At 35.7% G+C, this 19470-nt stretch overlaps 1 protein-coding gene and 1 long non-coding RNA gene across 2 annotated transcripts; one reads left to right on the top strand and one right to left on the bottom strand.

Annotated features, from left to right (window-relative positions):
• Nucleotides 1-6451: 6451 nt before the first annotated feature.
• Nucleotides 6452-9268, bottom strand: LOC139872351 (uncharacterized). Its single transcript, XR_011767010.1, has 5 exons — nt 9118-9268; nt 7423-7663; nt 7211-7332; nt 7030-7078; nt 6452-6906 (listed from the first exon to the last, which is right to left on the bottom strand). It is a non-coding gene; the product is annotated as an uncharacterized lncRNA (long non-coding RNA).
• Nucleotides 9269-13447: 4179 nt separating this feature from the next.
• On the top strand, nt 13448-16739 carry LOC139871370 (uncharacterized). The gene is made up of 5 exons (XM_071859088.1): nt 13448-13853; nt 14298-14980; nt 15029-16078; nt 16178-16281; nt 16391-16739. The coding sequence occupies exons 1-5, from the start codon at nt 13448-13450 to the stop codon at nt 16737-16739; spliced, it is 2592 nt and encodes an 863-aa protein (XP_071715189.1).
• Nucleotides 16740-19470: the final 2731 nt, after the last annotated feature.

Raw genomic sequence — 19470 nt, 5'->3', positions numbered from 1 at the left:
AAACATCATGGTGGACATGTTGCAAATATAAGGAATCCAAACCTGTTATACAGAAGTGCCATTCTTATACGCATTTAAAAACAACTTAAGTTATTCTTATAGTTTACAGAATTCATATAAATTACGATTATAAAATTCGTCGTTAAAAAACTACTTCAACAAAATTACAACACTTCAACAAAATTACAACAATAACTCATATTTAAATTCCGCAAAAACGCGAATTATTAACTAGTTAGTATATAATAAATAAATTTACTAGTTAATGTACAAATTCATTTATATCTGTGTATAAATTAAACTTCGCAATTTAATACTTGATTTTGTCTTTAAAATCAAGTTCATTCATATTCATATTCATATTCATATTCATATTCATTCATATTCATATCTTCTATATCTATAGTTTCTATTATATCTCTAAATTGATGATATCATAAATAAACTTTTTTCTTTATTAAAAAAATTAAAAAAGAAAAATGAAAAAAATCTAAGGCTGATGTCATTATTATAATTAATTAAGAATTAAAATAAAATTATACAATTAAATACTCCTTAACACACAAATCCTCTAGGGTTTATCTAAACAAAATTCTGTAAAATAAAACCTGCTATTGTCAAACCAAAATCCTAACTTCGCATTCAATTTCTTTTCAATTTTCAATCGTAAACTCTTAAACTAAACTCACAGACGCTAGATGTTGAGAAAAATATGGGTTTCAAAATTCAAATCATCAACAAATCGGTTCATTATGACTGAGTGATTTGAGATTATGAATCTAAATGTTATCTTGGAAGTCTAAGAGATCTTATAATTAATCGATTCAGTTGGTCGATTATATAGCTTATCAGTCGATTCAATTGTATAAAATCACACATCAAGATTCGATAAATTTTCTCGAACACTATGTTACAGGCAGCGGCGATACCAAATCCTGATGACATCTCCACCGATGGTATATATTCATATAATTACATTATAATTCGTTTCTAATATTTGTTGTATATCAAATATATATGATTGATTTATCGTTTTAGATTTATTTTGAAATTTGATTAGGGTTTGCTAATAGGAATCACGATTGTCGTACCCGAAGAAAGGCGATTAGGCTCGGTACCCGATGCCTTGATCCCTGGACCCACAGTGGGGGAAGCTTTGACCCGAAGAAAGGCGCAAGTTCGATTCTCAGGCTGGGCGCCCCGCATGGAATTATTTCTCCCTCCGGGGGGAAATTTGTGAAGTGTTTCGGGGGTCTAGCTAGCTGGGGTAAAAATCGCCTTGCCGTCACTGTGGTACCTGGGAGGAGGTACTTTGCCGGCACAGGTCTCTTTCGGGGTGGGATTGGTGGGTGCTACGGCACACAGGGTTAGCGTGTCCCTGCCAACTTACACGTTTTGACCCGAAAATTGGTTCATATACTTGTGTCTCAGAATTAGTTGAGTTTTTTATACTTTAAAAAGGTATTACACTATAAATCTAGCAGGAGGTTAGATTTAATATGTGCAATACTGTATATATATTCATATATTGTCTGTATGCTAAAAATGATATTTTTAATGATGGAGTAAAAGATTTTGGAATTGTTTAGTCTAATGATGTTTCATTTTTCTTTATTAGTTTTTGAAGATTGAAAATCATAAGATTTTGGAATTGTTGCGTTGTAGTGTATATACAATGAATGGAGGGGATTTTTTGGATGGACTTTGCATTTTCGTTCATTGTTTGCTAGACACCGAAAAGAGCAAGAATCTTCATTTATAAGAACGATAATCTTAACATTGAGGGTAGTTTGAGTTTTTTGTAAGTTTTCTGAATTGACACTCATATTGTGTATTCTTCTTATATCTATTTGTGATAAAATTATTTGTTTCTTTGAAGTAATGTATGTGTTCAACTGCAACTTATTATTATTATTATTTTTTTTTTTTTGTAACAATCGTCAATGCATCGATTATTTTGGGTTCATGTTGTTATTTGGTTCATGTAATCATCTACTAATTGACTCGTGGTTAACTTCAAGTATGAAAAGATACTGCTCCATATTTTTCTCTGTAATGATCATAACCATGTTTGCATGTTGTCACTATAAGTCTGAAAAGATACTGGTTCGTAATTTTCTGTCTCTACTCAAATTACGGGTTCCTAGATTCCCGCCCTTTCTAAACACGTTACAAATATTTTGGTCATCTAATTTTAATATGATAGTTATATGTTGTATTTTGGTTTATCAATTGTATTATTGCAGTGTTTATGCGTAAGTTGGAGATGATGGGTCATTTCATCCCTATTTTGGATTTAAAAATAGTAATTCATTGATCGCCTTGAGTGTAAATTGGTAATTTATTATTTTATTGTGTGAGTATTCATATAAATGACATTATTTTTTATTTCTTGATATGTTGTGGGCTCATAAATTAACTATGTTAGTTTTGAAACCACTCTATGTGGGTACTTTTTTCAGAATACACAGGTCTTAGGCATGTGGTTGATATCAACAATGGGGACTTAGTTGCTAAGGCAATCGATGATGCACATGTTGAATAGGTAATCTCACATCTGTGAATTTACTTTATTGATATCTTTTTGACCACTGAATATAGTAAATCAGCCCGTATTTCACATAATGTGTTTTCATGCTAAAAGTATCCAACCAGTAGACTTGCACTATCTCTAAAGTTTCAACCTCCTTAAGTAGTGACAAGTGTTTAGTTTAGTTTAAGTAGTGTTTACATAATATTTTACTTGCCATTTACATTTTTTGGGGTTATGTTAATGTTTATAAATGGTTATTGGAGATGTTTGTATGGTGACAGAGTATTTCAATGATTGTAAGTAAAGTATCTCTGAAAGACAAGCGGGTTACGAATGCGTATTATAGGAGAAACAATACGCTGCTATCTCCATTGTAAATGTACAATTGCCCTGTCCGCAAAGCAGGTTCATCTCAACTAAATCTTCATCAACCCATCGCATGTCTCAACTGTTATCGGTTAAGGTAATCTATGTTTTTGGATAGCTTTTGATCTTATTACGTAACAGGAATTCAACATGCACATAACTAAATGAGTTGAATCTTCTATCCCTCATAAATATTTTGTTGATAGCTCACAACCTATAGTTCTAATTTGGTTCGGTAATGATGCATGGGTTTTGGCTCCACCGTTCAAACTCTTAGATGACGTGTATCATCACTCGACTTATTTGATGATTAAGGTTAGTACTCAATTATTATTGAATCTAAAACTGTGTATGCGTTTTGTAATCGTTAATAGTGGATAAATTAGTTATAGCTATCGTTTGTTGTCTTTATTGAGATTTTAAGGATGAAATACATGCACTGTTGTAATGGAATTATATTTGAAATTGAATTGCACTTCTAGTGTTATGACTACCTTTTATACTCTATAATTGTTAATTATTAATAAAGGATAATTTAGTGTCACAGTGTCTTTATTGAGATTTTAAGGTTAATATACAAGGACTATTTTGATGGAATTATTACAAATGTGTTTGAATTCACTCTTAGTCGGAATCCGTGGAACACGGATTATTAAATTAAATGACTTTAACTTTCACATTCACTTAATACCTAAAATATATCATTAAACTGTTTCGTTTAAACAAACCCGTGATTTCACGGGTCATTTCACTAGTTCATACTATAATATTATCCCTTTATCTAAAAGTTAAAAGAATTATAAACAATAATTTACCATTGTAATGCATGATGTACAACTTCTCAATGTCTTTGCATTGTTAATGCATGATGTACAACTTCTCAATGCACTTGACTTGCGCTTTACGCTTGAAATTGTTTATCTTTTTTCACCCAATTACTCTTTCACTGCCAACTTACGATTATTTACTAGGGTTTCAGTCGTCGGATTTTTCCCGGTGGTAAGGGTATCTTCCGTTTGAGATTGTCTATCATACGCTTCATCGTTATTGATGGTGGTAAATCTCTTTTCCTTTATCCTCATCGTTAGAGTTTAATCTTCATATATCTTAAAAAAGAAATTAAAAATACGATTTAGGTTTATACCCCTTTGATTGTTGTTGTTTACTTGATGGAAAAAATCTAAGATTTTCTGTTGGTTATTTGGTATGTAGTACAAGGCTCCAATCGTTTAGTACACCCTCTTTTTCGATGCTTTGTTGATCGCTATTGTCCGTTTTAAGTATTATCAAATATAAGTTGTTTGCATACTGTTGTGGCTGATTTTTGTGGTTTACAGACCTTACCACAACTATTAATGCTTGCTTATTTGTAATTGTTGTATCTTTTTCTTTGAATTTGATAAACAAATGGTTGCACAGTTGGGTATGCTATGTTTTATAGAGCTTAAAACATCTGCTGCATATGTGTTCTTTTGATGTTGACGATGAAATATGATGGATATCAGAAGTTTGATTTGTATTTGTTGTTAGAATGGATACACTATGTTTTCACGAATTCAATCTCAGTATGAAGGTGCTTTGAAAGTTGTTTTGATAAATTTTCTACCACACACATGCTGATAAAATGATGTGTTATTTTCTTGCATGATCGTGTATGCGGTGCACCCATGCTGATGGGTGATGAATGCAAGGCTATGATAATAAAAGCTTATAAATTGAGCCTTGCAGTCGGAATCATATCTTGGCATTGCAGCCATGGTGATCCGATGTATGTGTTGCAACATTGTTGTTCATACTACTTCACCTTGATTTAAACTGGGTGGTGACGGTTGATACTTTTGTTGAATTGACTTTAATTCGTTTCGAGGAGCTTTGTCGGCCTCGGACATGGCAACCACTCCACGTAGTTTGGCTGCAGTCCAATGTCATGGTAACATCTTCTATTTCTAACGATTGAACGAAATGTATCATGCTACTTACATCTCCCGGTAAGGATGAATGAGGCTCATAGAAATAAGGTTTAAAAAAAGGTTGTGATGATGAATGTGTGGGTGTTAAGTCGAGCAACGAGGAAACTGGGTCCGTATCATGGCGGGGCAACTTACAGGTTGTAACCATGGTGACTCATGTTCTCTTGCTTGATTCTATACACGGATCCGAGCCTTACTTCTCATTTTTATTATTTTTTCATTTATGTTGTCTTTTTTAACCTTTTTTAATATGTTCAAAATTAAATGAATTTGGATATTTTAGGTGATGTGTAATGTTTACACTCATACCGGTGAGCCTATTGCCATGACTAATTTGGTGAGTACCTAATCCAGTTTGAATATTTGTTCATATAACTATCTGTAATAAGATCTGGATTTACTAAGTTTTTTCGAGTAACAATTAGTTATTCTAATATGTTATTCTTATAAGTTGAGTGATTTACTGAGGTCCAAAATATTGTTGTATCCGGTGTAATTGATTTGGTGATTCCACTGTAACATCTGTTTATATAATAAGTCTGAATTGAAGTTGTTATTTCTTGAATCTCAAGTGAGGCAAAGATATCATGACTGAAGGTTATGCGTATCAAGTGTCTCGGGAAAAAAACCAACTCAAATGAGCGACTATATGATTCGAAAGGATATTAGGACAGTGAAGATAGCTAGATTAGAATTGGGTAAGTTTATTTTTTGTTGTTGTTTTCTTAATTGCAATAATAAATAATCTTTTCTATTTTCATTAAAAGTTTTACATGTATGTTTATTTTTTCTTTTGTATAGTTAATAAAAATCATGATATGCTCTTTTAAGCTACGCATACCTTAGGTGTTCTATGGTGCGATATGTGCTCCAATCTATGTTGTTATATAATCCATTATATTCATTACTACGTGCTACTTAGAGTTATAGATCTAGTTTACAGTTTACAATGTATTATGTATTATCATGCTATATAACCAAAAAAGGATGAATTTTTGTTTTGGTTTATATTTTGGTTCTTAAATAAGTGTCGTTTTGGTAAAACACAGTTGAGAATGGAAGCTACAGTAACGTACGGATATTCGCAACTTGATGTAAGTTGACGTAAGTGCGTAAGTTGACGTAAGTGCGCCTAACACGTACGTTTACGTAACTTGACATAAGTGCGTATATTTACGTAACTTTATGTAAGTTTGGGTAGCTTTACGTATGTTTAGGTAGCTTTACGTAACTTGACGTAACTTAACGTAACTTGACGTAAGTTGACGTTAGCTTACATAAGTTTACGTAACTTGACGTAAGTTTACGTAACATGACGCAACTTTACGCAACTTGACGCAAGTTGACGTAAGTTTACGTAACTTGACGTAACTTGAGGTAAGCTTACGTAACTAGACGTAAGTTCACGTTATGTAACTTGACGTAAGTTTATGTAACTTTACGTTACGTAATCTTACGTAACTTCACGTTATGTAATTTGACGTAAGTTTACGTAAGTTGATGTAAATTTACGTAACTTGACCTAACTTGACGTAAGTTTAAGCAACTTGACGTAACTTGACGTAAGTTTACGTAACTTCACGACACATTATCAGAAGCAATGATTAGAATCAAAACTAAAACAACGGGAATTAACATCAACGACAGTACACAATACGGTTTGCAACACAATACATTCAATATCTTTAACCATAATATAGCCTCTTGTTGAGTAGCATTAGCAAAAAGTGGAACAAATCCTTCAGGTATTCCTTCCCGCTTTACAATATCAATTACTTTAAAATAATCAAATGAGTAATACGTAGGAAATGAAAATTCACCACAATAAGCAACCGAGGTTACTCAAACATACAAAATTATGACATGATTACACTTTGTAAAAACCGAACGAACAACTAACAGAACTAAAGTATACCTTCCTCGGTACTGTCACAGCTATTTCGGCATGAACATTTCAGTCAATGGACCCTTAACTTCCTCACCCACCTTCAACAAATCTTCTGAAGCAAACGAACTTTATCAACGAGATGAAATGGACTATTAATTCACAAAACACAACTTTAAGTGTTACTAACAGTAAGCTATTATGGTTCATGGTTTATAGTAACAAAAAAAAAATCCACCAATCAAAGTCTTCATGAATTAGTAATTGAATATTACCGCCAATAAAATCTTCTTCTGCCACACAAGAATTCATCCCAACCTCAAGCTATATACAAAAAAAAAAAAAAAAAAAAAAAAAAAAAAAAAAAAAACAACACTCAGGATAAACTTTTATCAAAGAAAGACTTATACCAAGTGTAAATAAAGAGTAGACTAAATCATTTAGATAAATTGCTACATAATATTGTCGTATTATTTGTAAAGAACAAATCCTCTGTTATCGCTTCTTTTTTATTTGGGTTGATTATCTCCTTTTGCAATAATATCTTCATAGAAAGTCGTAGCTGCCAACTTCAACAACTGATCAACCAATTGATCGAGTGTGTAAAAAACACTGTTTAACTAAGCTCTAGATAACAAACCACAGGAAGTAAATAAGGAAAATAGTACCTAATGCCGCCTTTAGTTACAGCAGCAATCAACTGAGAGAAAAAAGAGCACATGAAAATGAAGTCAACAACACAGATAGGTATAAAAAATGATATTCTTGGCACGTCCCTTAAACCTGATTCCATAGAGACAACCTAGATAGTATTTAGTTTTCACGCACTTCCGTAACTTTCATTCATATCAGCATCTTCAAATTACGTGTGAATCAAATACAAGTTGCTTCAAATCACATCACATGTACCTAAATATTGTAAGCTCAAAAAGTAACGTATATGGGTAATGAATAACATACAAAACGTAAATATCTACCTCTCAAATTAAAGGCCTTTAAATCAGAAGTTGTAACTAATCAGGTAAACATGATTCATAATACAGAATCAAATACACTGAATATTGCAACCATACAATTTTCGATGAATCGACATCATATAGAGGTGAAAAATCACTTTTCAACAGTACATCATTGCTGCTTTGAAGAGACATCCCAAATTATAGACCCAAAACTATTCAAAGACAACAACAATCAATTTAGAAGAGGCATAAAATAAGATGCCTAATTTTGATGTCAGATGTTAGGGAGAAGAGTATTGCAAGTCATCTGAAAGAAAACCCTAATTTACAGTTTAGAGGGATATGCAAGAAGAGCTAGAAGGCTAGGTGGCATGCAATAAGAATTCCTGTGCATACACAAAGTGGCTGTCTGTCAGTACTCAGTAGGAAGCAGAAACGTGGACTTCAAACCTTGAGTGAAACAAGCAGGTGGTGGCGAACGTTCCGATTCAATTAAGAAAGAAGAAGCAGGTGATGTAATAAAAGTCAATAGAGAAAGAAATAATTTGGGGAAAGCCAACACGTGGCGGTTTGGATGCTAAAAAAATGAAGCGAATGGGTCACCCGACCTGGGTGCCTATTAATCCATTGAGAACGTAACACGTGGCGAATAGTGGAGCTGAAGATGGAAAAATACCTCTTCTTATACATATATATATATATATATATATACACACACACACACACACACACACACACACACTCTTATGTATATATATTTATATACACTCTTATATATACATATATATAAACTTAAATATATACTAAAAAACATGTCCAAACAAGTCGGTCAAGGGTAAAACGGGCGGTCAAACATACACACGAACCGTAAAACAAGTGTACGGCCATCGGGCTGCGACTGCGCCAAGCCGATGCGCGTCACAGTGGGTGAACAGCAACATAGCAGCAGCATATACGGCTGCAAACAGCAGCTCCAGCTGCAATTTTGCAGTAGAAACTGCCCCGCGCAGCAGCAAAAAAACAGTAGCATAAGCGTAGCTGCTGTCCCTCTGGGTTTCACCCACCAAAATCGAGTTTCGAGCAGTTTTTTTTACCAAATTAAAGGTTCACAATCAAGCACTAACATGTATACAACAATTAACATACATAAACACAAGCTAACAACACATTAATTCAAGATTAATGTCAAAACTCATATGAACCCTACCTTTGACCAAAACCCCAACTTACAATTTCAACATGTTTTAAGCATAATAAGCATACATACATCATATATCTATTATTAACAAACTATAACAATCACCAATTTTAACAGGAAAACTAGATACAGCTAGATTTGATCACTATACCCTAGTTTGTATAAAAACCCCTAAAATTCATGAACGATTCAATATAAATATATACCTTGTTCAAGTCATGATTCAAAGGGATTAGCAAGCATCAACATTCTCCTTAATTATAATAGAGTTACAGATCTTGATATAATTTAAAGGGTGTGGTATATGTATGCATCGATGTATGTATGTGTGTTATCATATTTTGCAAAAAGAAAGAAATGAACTATAAAACACAGTGACCAGCGCATATACGGAGGAGTATTACTATCTCTTTGCCTCATAATTTTAATATTTATATTTATATTATCATGTATGGATGTATTTTATTCGTTATCTAAAACACAATCCTCACGGTAAAAGTCCAATTCAGGTAAACATATATTTTATGTGACCATTGTCACAAAGCGAATTCATACGTCCACTTAATAAATTATCATCTCATAATTATTATCTAAAACACAATTCTCACTTTATCTAAAACACAATCCTCACTTTAGACGGTAAGAGTCCAATTCAGGTAAACATATATTTTATGTAACCATTGTCACAAAGCGAATTCATACGCCCACTTAATAAATTATCATCTCATAATTATTATTTCACATTTTTAATTAATTTATATATACTAGCCATAAGTTACATATCACATTTCAAATTATATAATTAAAATATCTCGAAGTTGCGTATGTTGCGTAAGTTTGCGTAAGTTGAGTTGTACAAACAATTTGCCTTATAAATAAACTCTCATCTGTCTGTTTATACTCCAAACAGCAAGCATAATCCCTGCACTTGTCAAGGGCCATTTTGGTCTGTTCTATGTGGTTACATTTTTACATGGTCTTAGGCAAACTAGTTCACTTCAAATTAAACAAACTGCTACATAATAAATATTGGTCAAGCCCATTCATAATTACAATTAACGTTCAGCTTTTCACAAATAGAAGACATTAGACATACCAAGACCCAATTACAATTTGGGCTACGCAAGTCTTTTGGTTTTTGGTTTAGGTCAATGATAGTCATAAAGCCTAGCAGCCCTACCTTATTGTCTAAAATCTTAATACTCTAATTATACTTGTAAATCAGCTACCATTTTTCAGTATGTTGTTTTTTTTGAACGACAAGTTTGCATCGGTGTATCATTTATTTCAACGACACTCATCATTTGCACACACACGCGCGCGTTTAGGAGAAAACCCGAATCGCATTACAGGAACCCAATTCTTTAACCATCCCGAGGGGCAGGCGAACCGGGTTTGAATCCTGAATGGATCCGGGAGAAAACCCCTCTGGGTCAATCTAGATATCCATATTTCAGGCAGATTAATTAATAGGATGGGCAGAGCGAGACTCGAACATATGACCTAACCCCCAGCCCCAACACACAAGGTGAAGGGGATGCCATTGAAGCAATGCTTCGTTGGCCTTTTTCAGTATGTTGTTCATCTCATAATTATGTTGTTAAAGAACCTATGTACTCAGTCGGGTAAGAAAATTTGGCGGGAAACGGCCATCTTAATTAATAAGGTGCTTCCACAGGTAAACGTTGTATTTGTTTTGATAGGTGTTCGGGCTTCGTTGTTTGACATATTGTGGTTTTGTGTATTTGTTCGATTTGTTTATGTGATGGTTTTGTTTAGCGGGTGGGCCTCGGTTAAAGACTTGTAGATTATAGATAGTTTTCTTGGTAACTTTGGTTGTAACGTTGTAGGTACGAGCCTCTATCCCGTTGTCCCTTGTTGAATTTCTCGATTGTTGCTCTTTTTAAAAATGTCTTCGTTTCTATATCAGTTTTGTCTTTTTTTTTCTTTTTTTTTTTTAAATGTACTCAACGGTTTATAGTTTATGCTTTTAGGGTTCGCAAGAAAAGCAATTAGTCACATGATTTCAATGATCGCCCCTTCTGCCTTGATACGATCAAGAAGATAAAAGGGTTACTCAACTAAAAAGAAAAGCTCATAAAGTAACAAGTATTAATTCTTTTTATATAAAGATAATCTTTCTGTGCGACAAGAGTATTACTTGTTAATCATGAATGTTTTATTCTAATCATAAGCACAACTTCATCACGCTTCATCTAAAAATCCATCATTACTTTACATGATCAAACAGGTTCAATTGTTTTTGCACATGTACACAATTTCCTTAACTCGACTCACAAATTCAATCGTATTTAGATTATTTTAGGACAATGTAATAAATCAAAAGGAGGAATTGAAGAAACAAATCTAAAATGTGCTGGATTTAGATGAACCGAAGCCAAGGTGTCACCAATGAATCAATCATCCTTTTTATGTTATTATAATCATAAAACTTATCATATTTTATCAAGAACAAATGGTGTGAATTTAAAGTTACAAAAGGAGAGGAGCCAAAGCTATGCTTTTTTGGGATTTCATCTAAGTATCTATATGTGCTTCCATGGTGGTTAGCATGTGTATACCCTTAGTATGCCCCATAGGCTTCTTTCTATTCTATTCCCCCAACTAATATATACATCAACCCACTTATCCAATAACCCTACCATAACTTCTGATTTTGGTTCATATTATAGTTCACTTTACAACTATCACAACACCATAAATGAATAGTAAATAAGAATTTACCCTCTTATCTCAAGAATTGAACTCACTTGTGTTAATGTAATCATGACCTAATGTTGTACGAGTATGTCATTTGTTCAAGCATGATTACTTCAAGTGGCGAATCTAAGATCAAAATCTAATGGGGTCCTGATTTTTTTTTTTCAAGTCTAGTTATTTTTGAAATGTATTTTAGTGATTGTTTACTCCCCAAAAACCATAAATCCCACAAATACATGGGGCCCTATAGTTGATTTTAGTGGTATCCTATACAATTTAAAGAGCATTCGGTAAAAAAGATTTCCGAACTAGCGGGGTCACACGACCCCACGGCTTACAAGCTAGATACGCCCTTGATTACGTCGTCAAGGGGTGTCTTCGGGCATGGTGGAACCGAATAGGGTCCAAAATGTTGGAAGGACGTAAAATTTTGAAAGACCTATATGGTAATTAATATATTTTTTTTTCATAAATCAAATCAATAAAAATTCGTTTATCAAAAAATTAAATCGCAACAGATCAATTTTTGCATTATTATACACAATGGCGAAGGCAAGAATGCAAGGGTATTTAGCCGCCCTAATAGGCTCAAATGTAACCGATAATCATATACATAGCATTGTATATGTGTATTTTATTTACTAATGGTTAAAAGCAGAAGTTACGCGAAGTATATTCGAAAAGCTTGAAATATTCGCAGAAAATAAAGATAGCGGATCCGTTTCCGCACTAATAAAAGACTGCGAGTCATTTCGCTAAGTTTTCGCTGATAGTTAAGCAATCCGCAGACCGCGAATATTTTGAATACTATAAATAGGGAGCTTGATCTCTCATTTATAGGTTGTTGATTCTCTGCCATTTGCTCAGACCTTTGTAATTTTCTCTTGTGATCTTGCCCAAGGAACTTTTACATCGTGAATCATGCTAACTAACAATCAAGACCGGGTCGGGGTGGTTGATCACTTGATTGTTAAAGTGAAAGACGATCATCAAGGCCCAAAATAATCATCAAACATCTCATCCTCCCTCTTAATCTCATTGCACTCAATCCTTAATTAAGTAACTTATTAATTATGGATTGATCAATTGGCGCCATCCGTGGAACACGTTTTAAAATTAAACTCGGAATTTTTTGTTTCGTGCTATCAAACAATTAATTGGCTTGTTTAACTCTGATCATGTGTTAATTTGATGATTCATAGGTGCATACATTCATAATTGGCGGTAATTTGCTTGTTTAATTGAAGTAATGACCAATAAGGGAATTGATCGCGGTATTCCTGTTGTCATGCAAGCTAATGCTCAAAAAAGAGGAAGAAAGCCAAAGTCAGCAAAAATGTATCAAAACTGGCAATCTGCGCCGATAAGTTTTCCAAAAAATGAAAAGCAACGATTTCTCTGAAATGCCGATAGTAGTATCGTGAAACATCGCGCAAACTGGAATCACAAGTATGAAAGTTTACGTCGATAACGGAAGCAACGTTGACATTGTTTATGAGCAATGTTTTGTTCAACTGCCAGAAAGTATTAGAGCAAATTTATAGCCAACCGCAGCCTCGCTAACTGGTTTTGCGGGAGAATCTTCATTGCCTATGGGAATATTACCGTTGGATGTCGAGCTTTTTGATGAAAATGATGATAGTTTAGCGCGGCAAGCGCGACTAGATTTCTATGTTATACGGACTTCTTCTCGCTATAACATGTTGTTAGGCAGAACTGCCCTGGGTAAATTCGGAATTGTTCCATCTACCATTCATGGTATGATTAAATTCGCAAAAAAATAAAGGTGTTGCGACGATAAGTTCAACAAGCGTCATGCCTATTTGTGCGGCTGTTAATGTGAAAAGTGCAATTCAAGAAACCGCCGATGCCACGGACAACATGGTAGTGGTTAATCCTGCATATCCCGATCAGAAAATTAAAGTGGGATGCAATGTTAGTGCGGATACCAAGAAACAGATTGTGCAGTTACTTGTGCAATACATGGATGTTTTTGCTTGGTGCAAAAACGATATGACTGGTGTTCCACGTCATATCGCGGAACACAGACTTAATGTAAACCCTGCTTTAAAACCTGTAGTACAGAAACGTAGAGGCATGGCTCCAGATCGCGCTAAATGGCTATGCAAAGAAGTAACGAAATTGGTGGCAGCTGGAATCTTACGCGAAGTTCAGTATCAATCATGGATTGCAAATTCAGTTTTGGTGAAAAAGCCCGATGGTTCGTGGAGAATGTGCATTGATTTCAAGGATTTAAATAAAGCGTGCCTTAAGGATAATTATCCACTTCCAGAAATTGATTTGAAAGTGGAATCATTGCATTCTTTTCCATATAAATGTTTTTTGGATGCGGCGAGGGGATATCATCAAATCCCAATGGCTAGGGAAGACACAGGTAAAACCGCTTTTCATACAGGCAAAGGCATATTTTCTTACATAATGATGCCTTTTGGTTTAATCAATGCGGGTGCGACATATTAGCGCTTAATTGACACTGCGTTTGAAAACCAAATTGAGCGTAATCTCGAGGCTTATGTGGATGATTTGGTAATTAAAAGCACAACGCAAGAGCGTATTATTGCTGATATGCGAGAAACATTTGATACATTGCGCAAAATAAACATGAAACTTAATCCGCTAAAGTGAAGTTTTGGTGAAACTGAAGGGAAGTTTTTGGGATATCTTGTTACTGAGCAAGGTATTCAAATTAATCCAAAGAAAATTGCGGCTATTGAAAATATGACTGCGCCTAAGACGGTCAAAGAAGTGCAAAGTTTGACGGGAAAATTAGCCGCATTAACGCGTTTTTTGTCAAATGCCGCTGAAAGACAATTACCATTTTTCAAAACTTTAAAAGGTTGCTTAAAACAAAAAAGTTTTGTTTGGACAAGTGAGGCTGAAACAGCGTTTCAGGAAATGAAGAAGTTGTTGAAAACTTTGCCTACGTTAACAGCGCCAATTGATGGCGAAACTCTTTTCCTTTATATATCGGTAGCAAATGAATCCTTTGGCTCAGTTTTAGTTGCGGAAAGGGATAAAATACAAAAACTTGTGTATTTTGTCAGTAAAGCTCTTACAGGAAGCGAAATAAACTATGCGCCCATTGAAAAATTTGTATATGCGCTCATATTAACATCGCGAAGGTTAAGAAGGTATTTCCAAGGGCATCCAGTTCATGTGCTAACTAACATGTCGGTCAAGCAAGTCTTAACAAAACCAGAGATATTTGGTAGGCTCGCGTTGTGGGCAGTAGAGTTAGGTGCTTATCAGATTTCTTACCTTCTGCGCAATGCTGTAAAGGGCCAAGTTTTGGCGGATTATCTCGCCGAAATGACTGGGGAGTTGGAGGTGATTAATGAGCGAATAGAATTAAAGCCAGTGATTGACGAAACATAGGATTTATTTACTGATGGATCCTCGTGTGCAGAAGGCACTGGTGCGGGTTTAGTGTTAGCAAGCCCATGTGGTGAGGAGCATACATACGCATTATGTTTCAATTTCGATGTAACAAATAATGAAGCGGAATATGAAGCGTTGCTTGCTGGTTTAAATATTGCGCGTAAAATGCATATCACCAAGTTGCGAGAATTTACAGATTCGCAGTTAGTGGCAAATCAGTTTAATGGCTCTTTTGAAGCACATGATTCCTCAATGCAAAAATATTTGCAGTTGTTGAAAGAATTAGCTGTGCGGTTTGAGCATTTTGAACTTGCACAAGTGCCAAGGAGTCAAAATAAGAAGGCGGATGCCTTGAGTAAGTTGGCCGCTTTAAAGTTTTCGCACTTTCAAAAACAAGTTTGGGTCGAGGAGTTGCCAAGCAAATCAATAGATAACGATTTAATGGTGGCGTTCGTTGTAGAAGAACAGCCAAATTGGATGGAACCAATTTTGCAATATATCCGCCATGACGTTTTGCCAAGTGATAAGCGTGAAGCTCGTTTAGTCAGAGAGCGAGCACCAATGTACATCATTCAAACTGACATTTTGTATCGTAAGTCATATTGCGGTCCAATGATGCGGTGTGTTGGCCCAATTGAAGTAGAAATGATAATTGATGAAGTGCATAATGGTTCTTGCGCATTGCATTCAGGCTATAAAACTATTGCAGCGAAAATTATGCGGATGGGTTATTTTTGGCCATCCTTATACCGCGATGTTGCAAAGATTGTTAAGCGTTGCAAAAGTTGTCAAAGGCATGCTCCGCAAAATCGGATGCCAAGGCACGATATGATCCCTGTTAATTTGCCATGGCCATTTCACAAGTGGGCTATTGACATTATAGGACCATTTCCCGCAGGTCCCGGCAATGTCAAATTCCTAATTGTGGTAATTGACTATTTTACAAAATGGGTTGAAGCTAAGGCGGTTCGCACTATCACTGGAGTGAAAATGCGTAATTTTGTATGGGAGTATATTGTTTGCAGATTTGGTATTCTGCGCGAATTGGTTAGTGATAATGGTGCCCAAATAGCGAAAGATCCTTTTAAAACATGATGCACTGATTTAAAAATAGTCCAAAAGTTTACATCAGTGGCACATCCACAGGCTAATGGCTTATGTGAAGTAACCAACCGCGATATTGTGAGCGGTATTAAAAAGAGGTTATGCGAAAAGCGAACTGGTTGGGTGGATGAATTGCACATTGTGTTGTGGGCACATCGCACTACTTCCATAAAAAGCACCGGGAAAACACCCTTTAGTTTAGTATATGGCTCTGAGGCAGTAATACCCGCTGAAATTCTTGTGCCAATCGCATAGAGTCGCTAACTTTAATGAAGAAGCAAACGATGATGCATTGGGCGAAAATTTGAATTTCATAGAAGAGCGAAGGTTAATGGCTGCTATTAGAGAGGCAAATAATAAACAACAAATCGCCAAGTATTACAACAAAAGAGTGCGTGCTTTGTCTTTTGATGTAGGCGAATGGGTACTGCGGAACAATGATGCAAGTAGAGCAGAAAAACTTGGTAAGTTAGGACCTAATTGGGAGGGTCCTTATCAAGTTGTGGCAATCAATGCAGCAGGGTCATATAAGCTCGCAGATGTAGAGGGGCGAACTCTCCCTAATGCGTGGCATGCTGCTTTATTAAAGCGATATTATGCATAGCTTTGCGAAAATAATGAGTTGATCAATATGCATATGTATTCAACGAACTAAGTGAAATGCGATTACTTGATATTTTTTCTATGTGTTTTCATTTTTAATTTTTGAAAGTATTGATCACACTTGTAAGAGTATAAAAAGAAACACTTGTAAGAATATGCGAAAAGTTTGTTTGCGAAATACTCAACGTTTATGAAATATTCTATAATTTTTTGTTTCATATTGCTGGTATGTTCCGCGAAGATAAAGTGGCGAAGTGATAAAATTGCCCACTTACGCATAAAATAATTATTGCGAAAGGAACTTAAAAACCTAAGTATTTGATTTTGCCATACTTAGATGCTTCGCGATGCTAATTGATTGCCTAAGGATCGCTTTGGTGGACTTAGAAGATTCATAACGTACAAATATACACGCATAAAGATTGTTTGACAAAAGTACATACTTATTATGTGCACGATAATAAAAGTTGGAAATTGCAAAGGACAAGTCCGTGATATGAATATTACTAATGAAAGCACTATATAAATAAAAGTACTTGCAAATATATGCAAAAATGCGAAAATTTTATTAATAACAACGCAGAGATAGTTGCGTGCTAATTTTTACAATACAATTATTACTTAGATAAGTCAAGCACCATGATGTCATCTGCAGTAGCATCATCCTGGTCACTTATCGCCGTAATTTTTGGAATTGGAATATCCGCTATGTTCTCTTTTGCAGTATCAAATGCATCTCGAGCATCTGCTAAAGAACATAAGCGGTCATCTATTGCAGATGGTAGTGGCTCTGGTAGGGAGCAATGGGCAGCGATTTAATCCATGAATTCCACTCTTTCGCGCAGTTGTAGCGCAGCTGTATAAGTGGAAAATTGAGTAGAAATAGGTTGTGAATTGAGAATTTTTCTCGCCAACTCTGGTAAATGTTGGCGAAGTTTTGAAAACTCAAGCTCCGCAGCAGCTTTAGCAGTTAGAGTTTTGTCCCGCTATGCGGTCAGCTTTGCAACCTCCTCTGTTAGTGATTTAACAGACGTTTGAAGGTTGTTTTCTTTTTCAGCGACAGTGGAAACTAGTTGTTTCAAATCATCGACGACGGTTTTGTTGCGGTGAGCTCATAAGAAAGGTCAACACAGCGCTTTTCGCTGTCTGCAGCTTTGGCCTTCTCGATAAGATACTTGGTTTTTTCAGCCTCAAGAACGTTGAAGAACTGTTCTTGGCAACAAATCATGTCATAAGCAGAATTGAATGACATATAAAAATTTTGCACAAAGCCGTTATGTGCGTTAAGCGCAGAAAGCTTCGAGAATTCGCGGCGAACTTCGTTTGGGATTGCCATCTTCATCTGTTGGCGTTGATCTAGTGCCGCAGAAGAAGAAGCATAAGTGTATCCCGCTAAACCGTCAACTCTCACCCCGTAAGAGTCGGGTGGAGTGCGGAACAACTCGGTTATTTGGTCAACAGTGTTCGGGCTGGGAAACACTTGGTCAAACACTGAACCGCCTGCAAAACAACGTAATTTTTAAAAAAAATTAATTAACCGGAGAAAGATAAACACCGCAAATGTTGTAATTATGAAATAATGCTCATAACTTACCAATTTGCTGATCCCCTTCATAATCCGATACGATCGGATTATCATAAAGGGTGGTGTCGTGTTGTTTTGGCTTTTTACTCTGCGATGGTGGTGGCGTCTGGTATGGTCGTTTGGTGGGGCTTGGTTTGGTGAGCGGAGACTTGGAAGTCAAATCGATGACTGGAATCGATTGCTTTTCTTTTCCGGGTGACGCTGTTGATTTGGACTCCGGGCTTGTTAGTAGCTTCATAATTAGTGTTTTCGGGTTAACTTTGCTGTCAACCTCGTTAATCTTCATTTTTGAATGAAAAGGGGTTGTGAGTAAGAAAGAAGCTGCAAAGGTAGAATGAATATTTGGTTAATTACGAAGTGATTCAGAGTAGCGAGTGGGGAATTAGTGATTATGGACACTGATTGATCAAGCATATTTCCACCGAAGGTCGAGAACACGCTTGAGTGCAATAGAGGAGGGTTTATTATGTACAGCGGCTTTAACCTCCGGTCCGGTTACCGTGATAACCCTAGCCGAGATGATGATTTCGAGAGGGTGGTTATGGCTGTTTGGCCGCCATCGAGGCGTGTCGACTGGCGGCTAGGGGAAAACCCTACACGGCGATGTAGGTAAAACCCTAGAGGGAGAGGAGAGCGTTTGAGCTCCTAATTGATATATCTTTAGGGTAGAAGTCCTACCCTCTATTTATAGAGACCTATTAGGGTTTTGAGGGGAAAAGGCTAGCGGGCCTTTAATGGACCAGGCTTAAAGGAAAGCCTAAGTAATAGCCCGATGCGCTATGCGGATCATCAAGTCCCCCAAGTTCGGTATGATATATAACAAATGTATCATGTCGAACTTATAATATGCCACCGCACGTAACTCGAAGACTGTCAAGTCTAAATAAAGTTGCAATAAATATTTGATGCGCATCTTGTGCGCCAAGTAATGATGCGTAATGAGCATCTATTGCGCCAAGTGACGCCGTAATCATGACAGCTCCAATGTCGAACACCTATACTTATGAATGATATACTATAGGTGTGATTTAGACAATTATGTCTATGCGGGACAATACCAAAACATAAACCCATATAATAATGCCGATAAAGTGTACTGATAGTATATTAGTATATCGTTACTCCCCCAGTTCAAGATAACTAAAGT

Source organism: Rutidosis leptorrhynchoides, chromosome 10, assembly GCF_046630445.1.
Source record: "Rutidosis leptorrhynchoides isolate AG116_Rl617_1_P2 chromosome 10, CSIRO_AGI_Rlap_v1, whole genome shotgun sequence".
Lineage (NCBI taxonomy): Eukaryota > Viridiplantae > Streptophyta > Magnoliopsida > Asterales > Asteraceae > Rutidosis > Rutidosis leptorrhynchoides.
The sequence above is the reverse complement of the archived record's forward strand: the minus strand, read 5'-3'. Positions and strand labels throughout refer to the sequence as shown.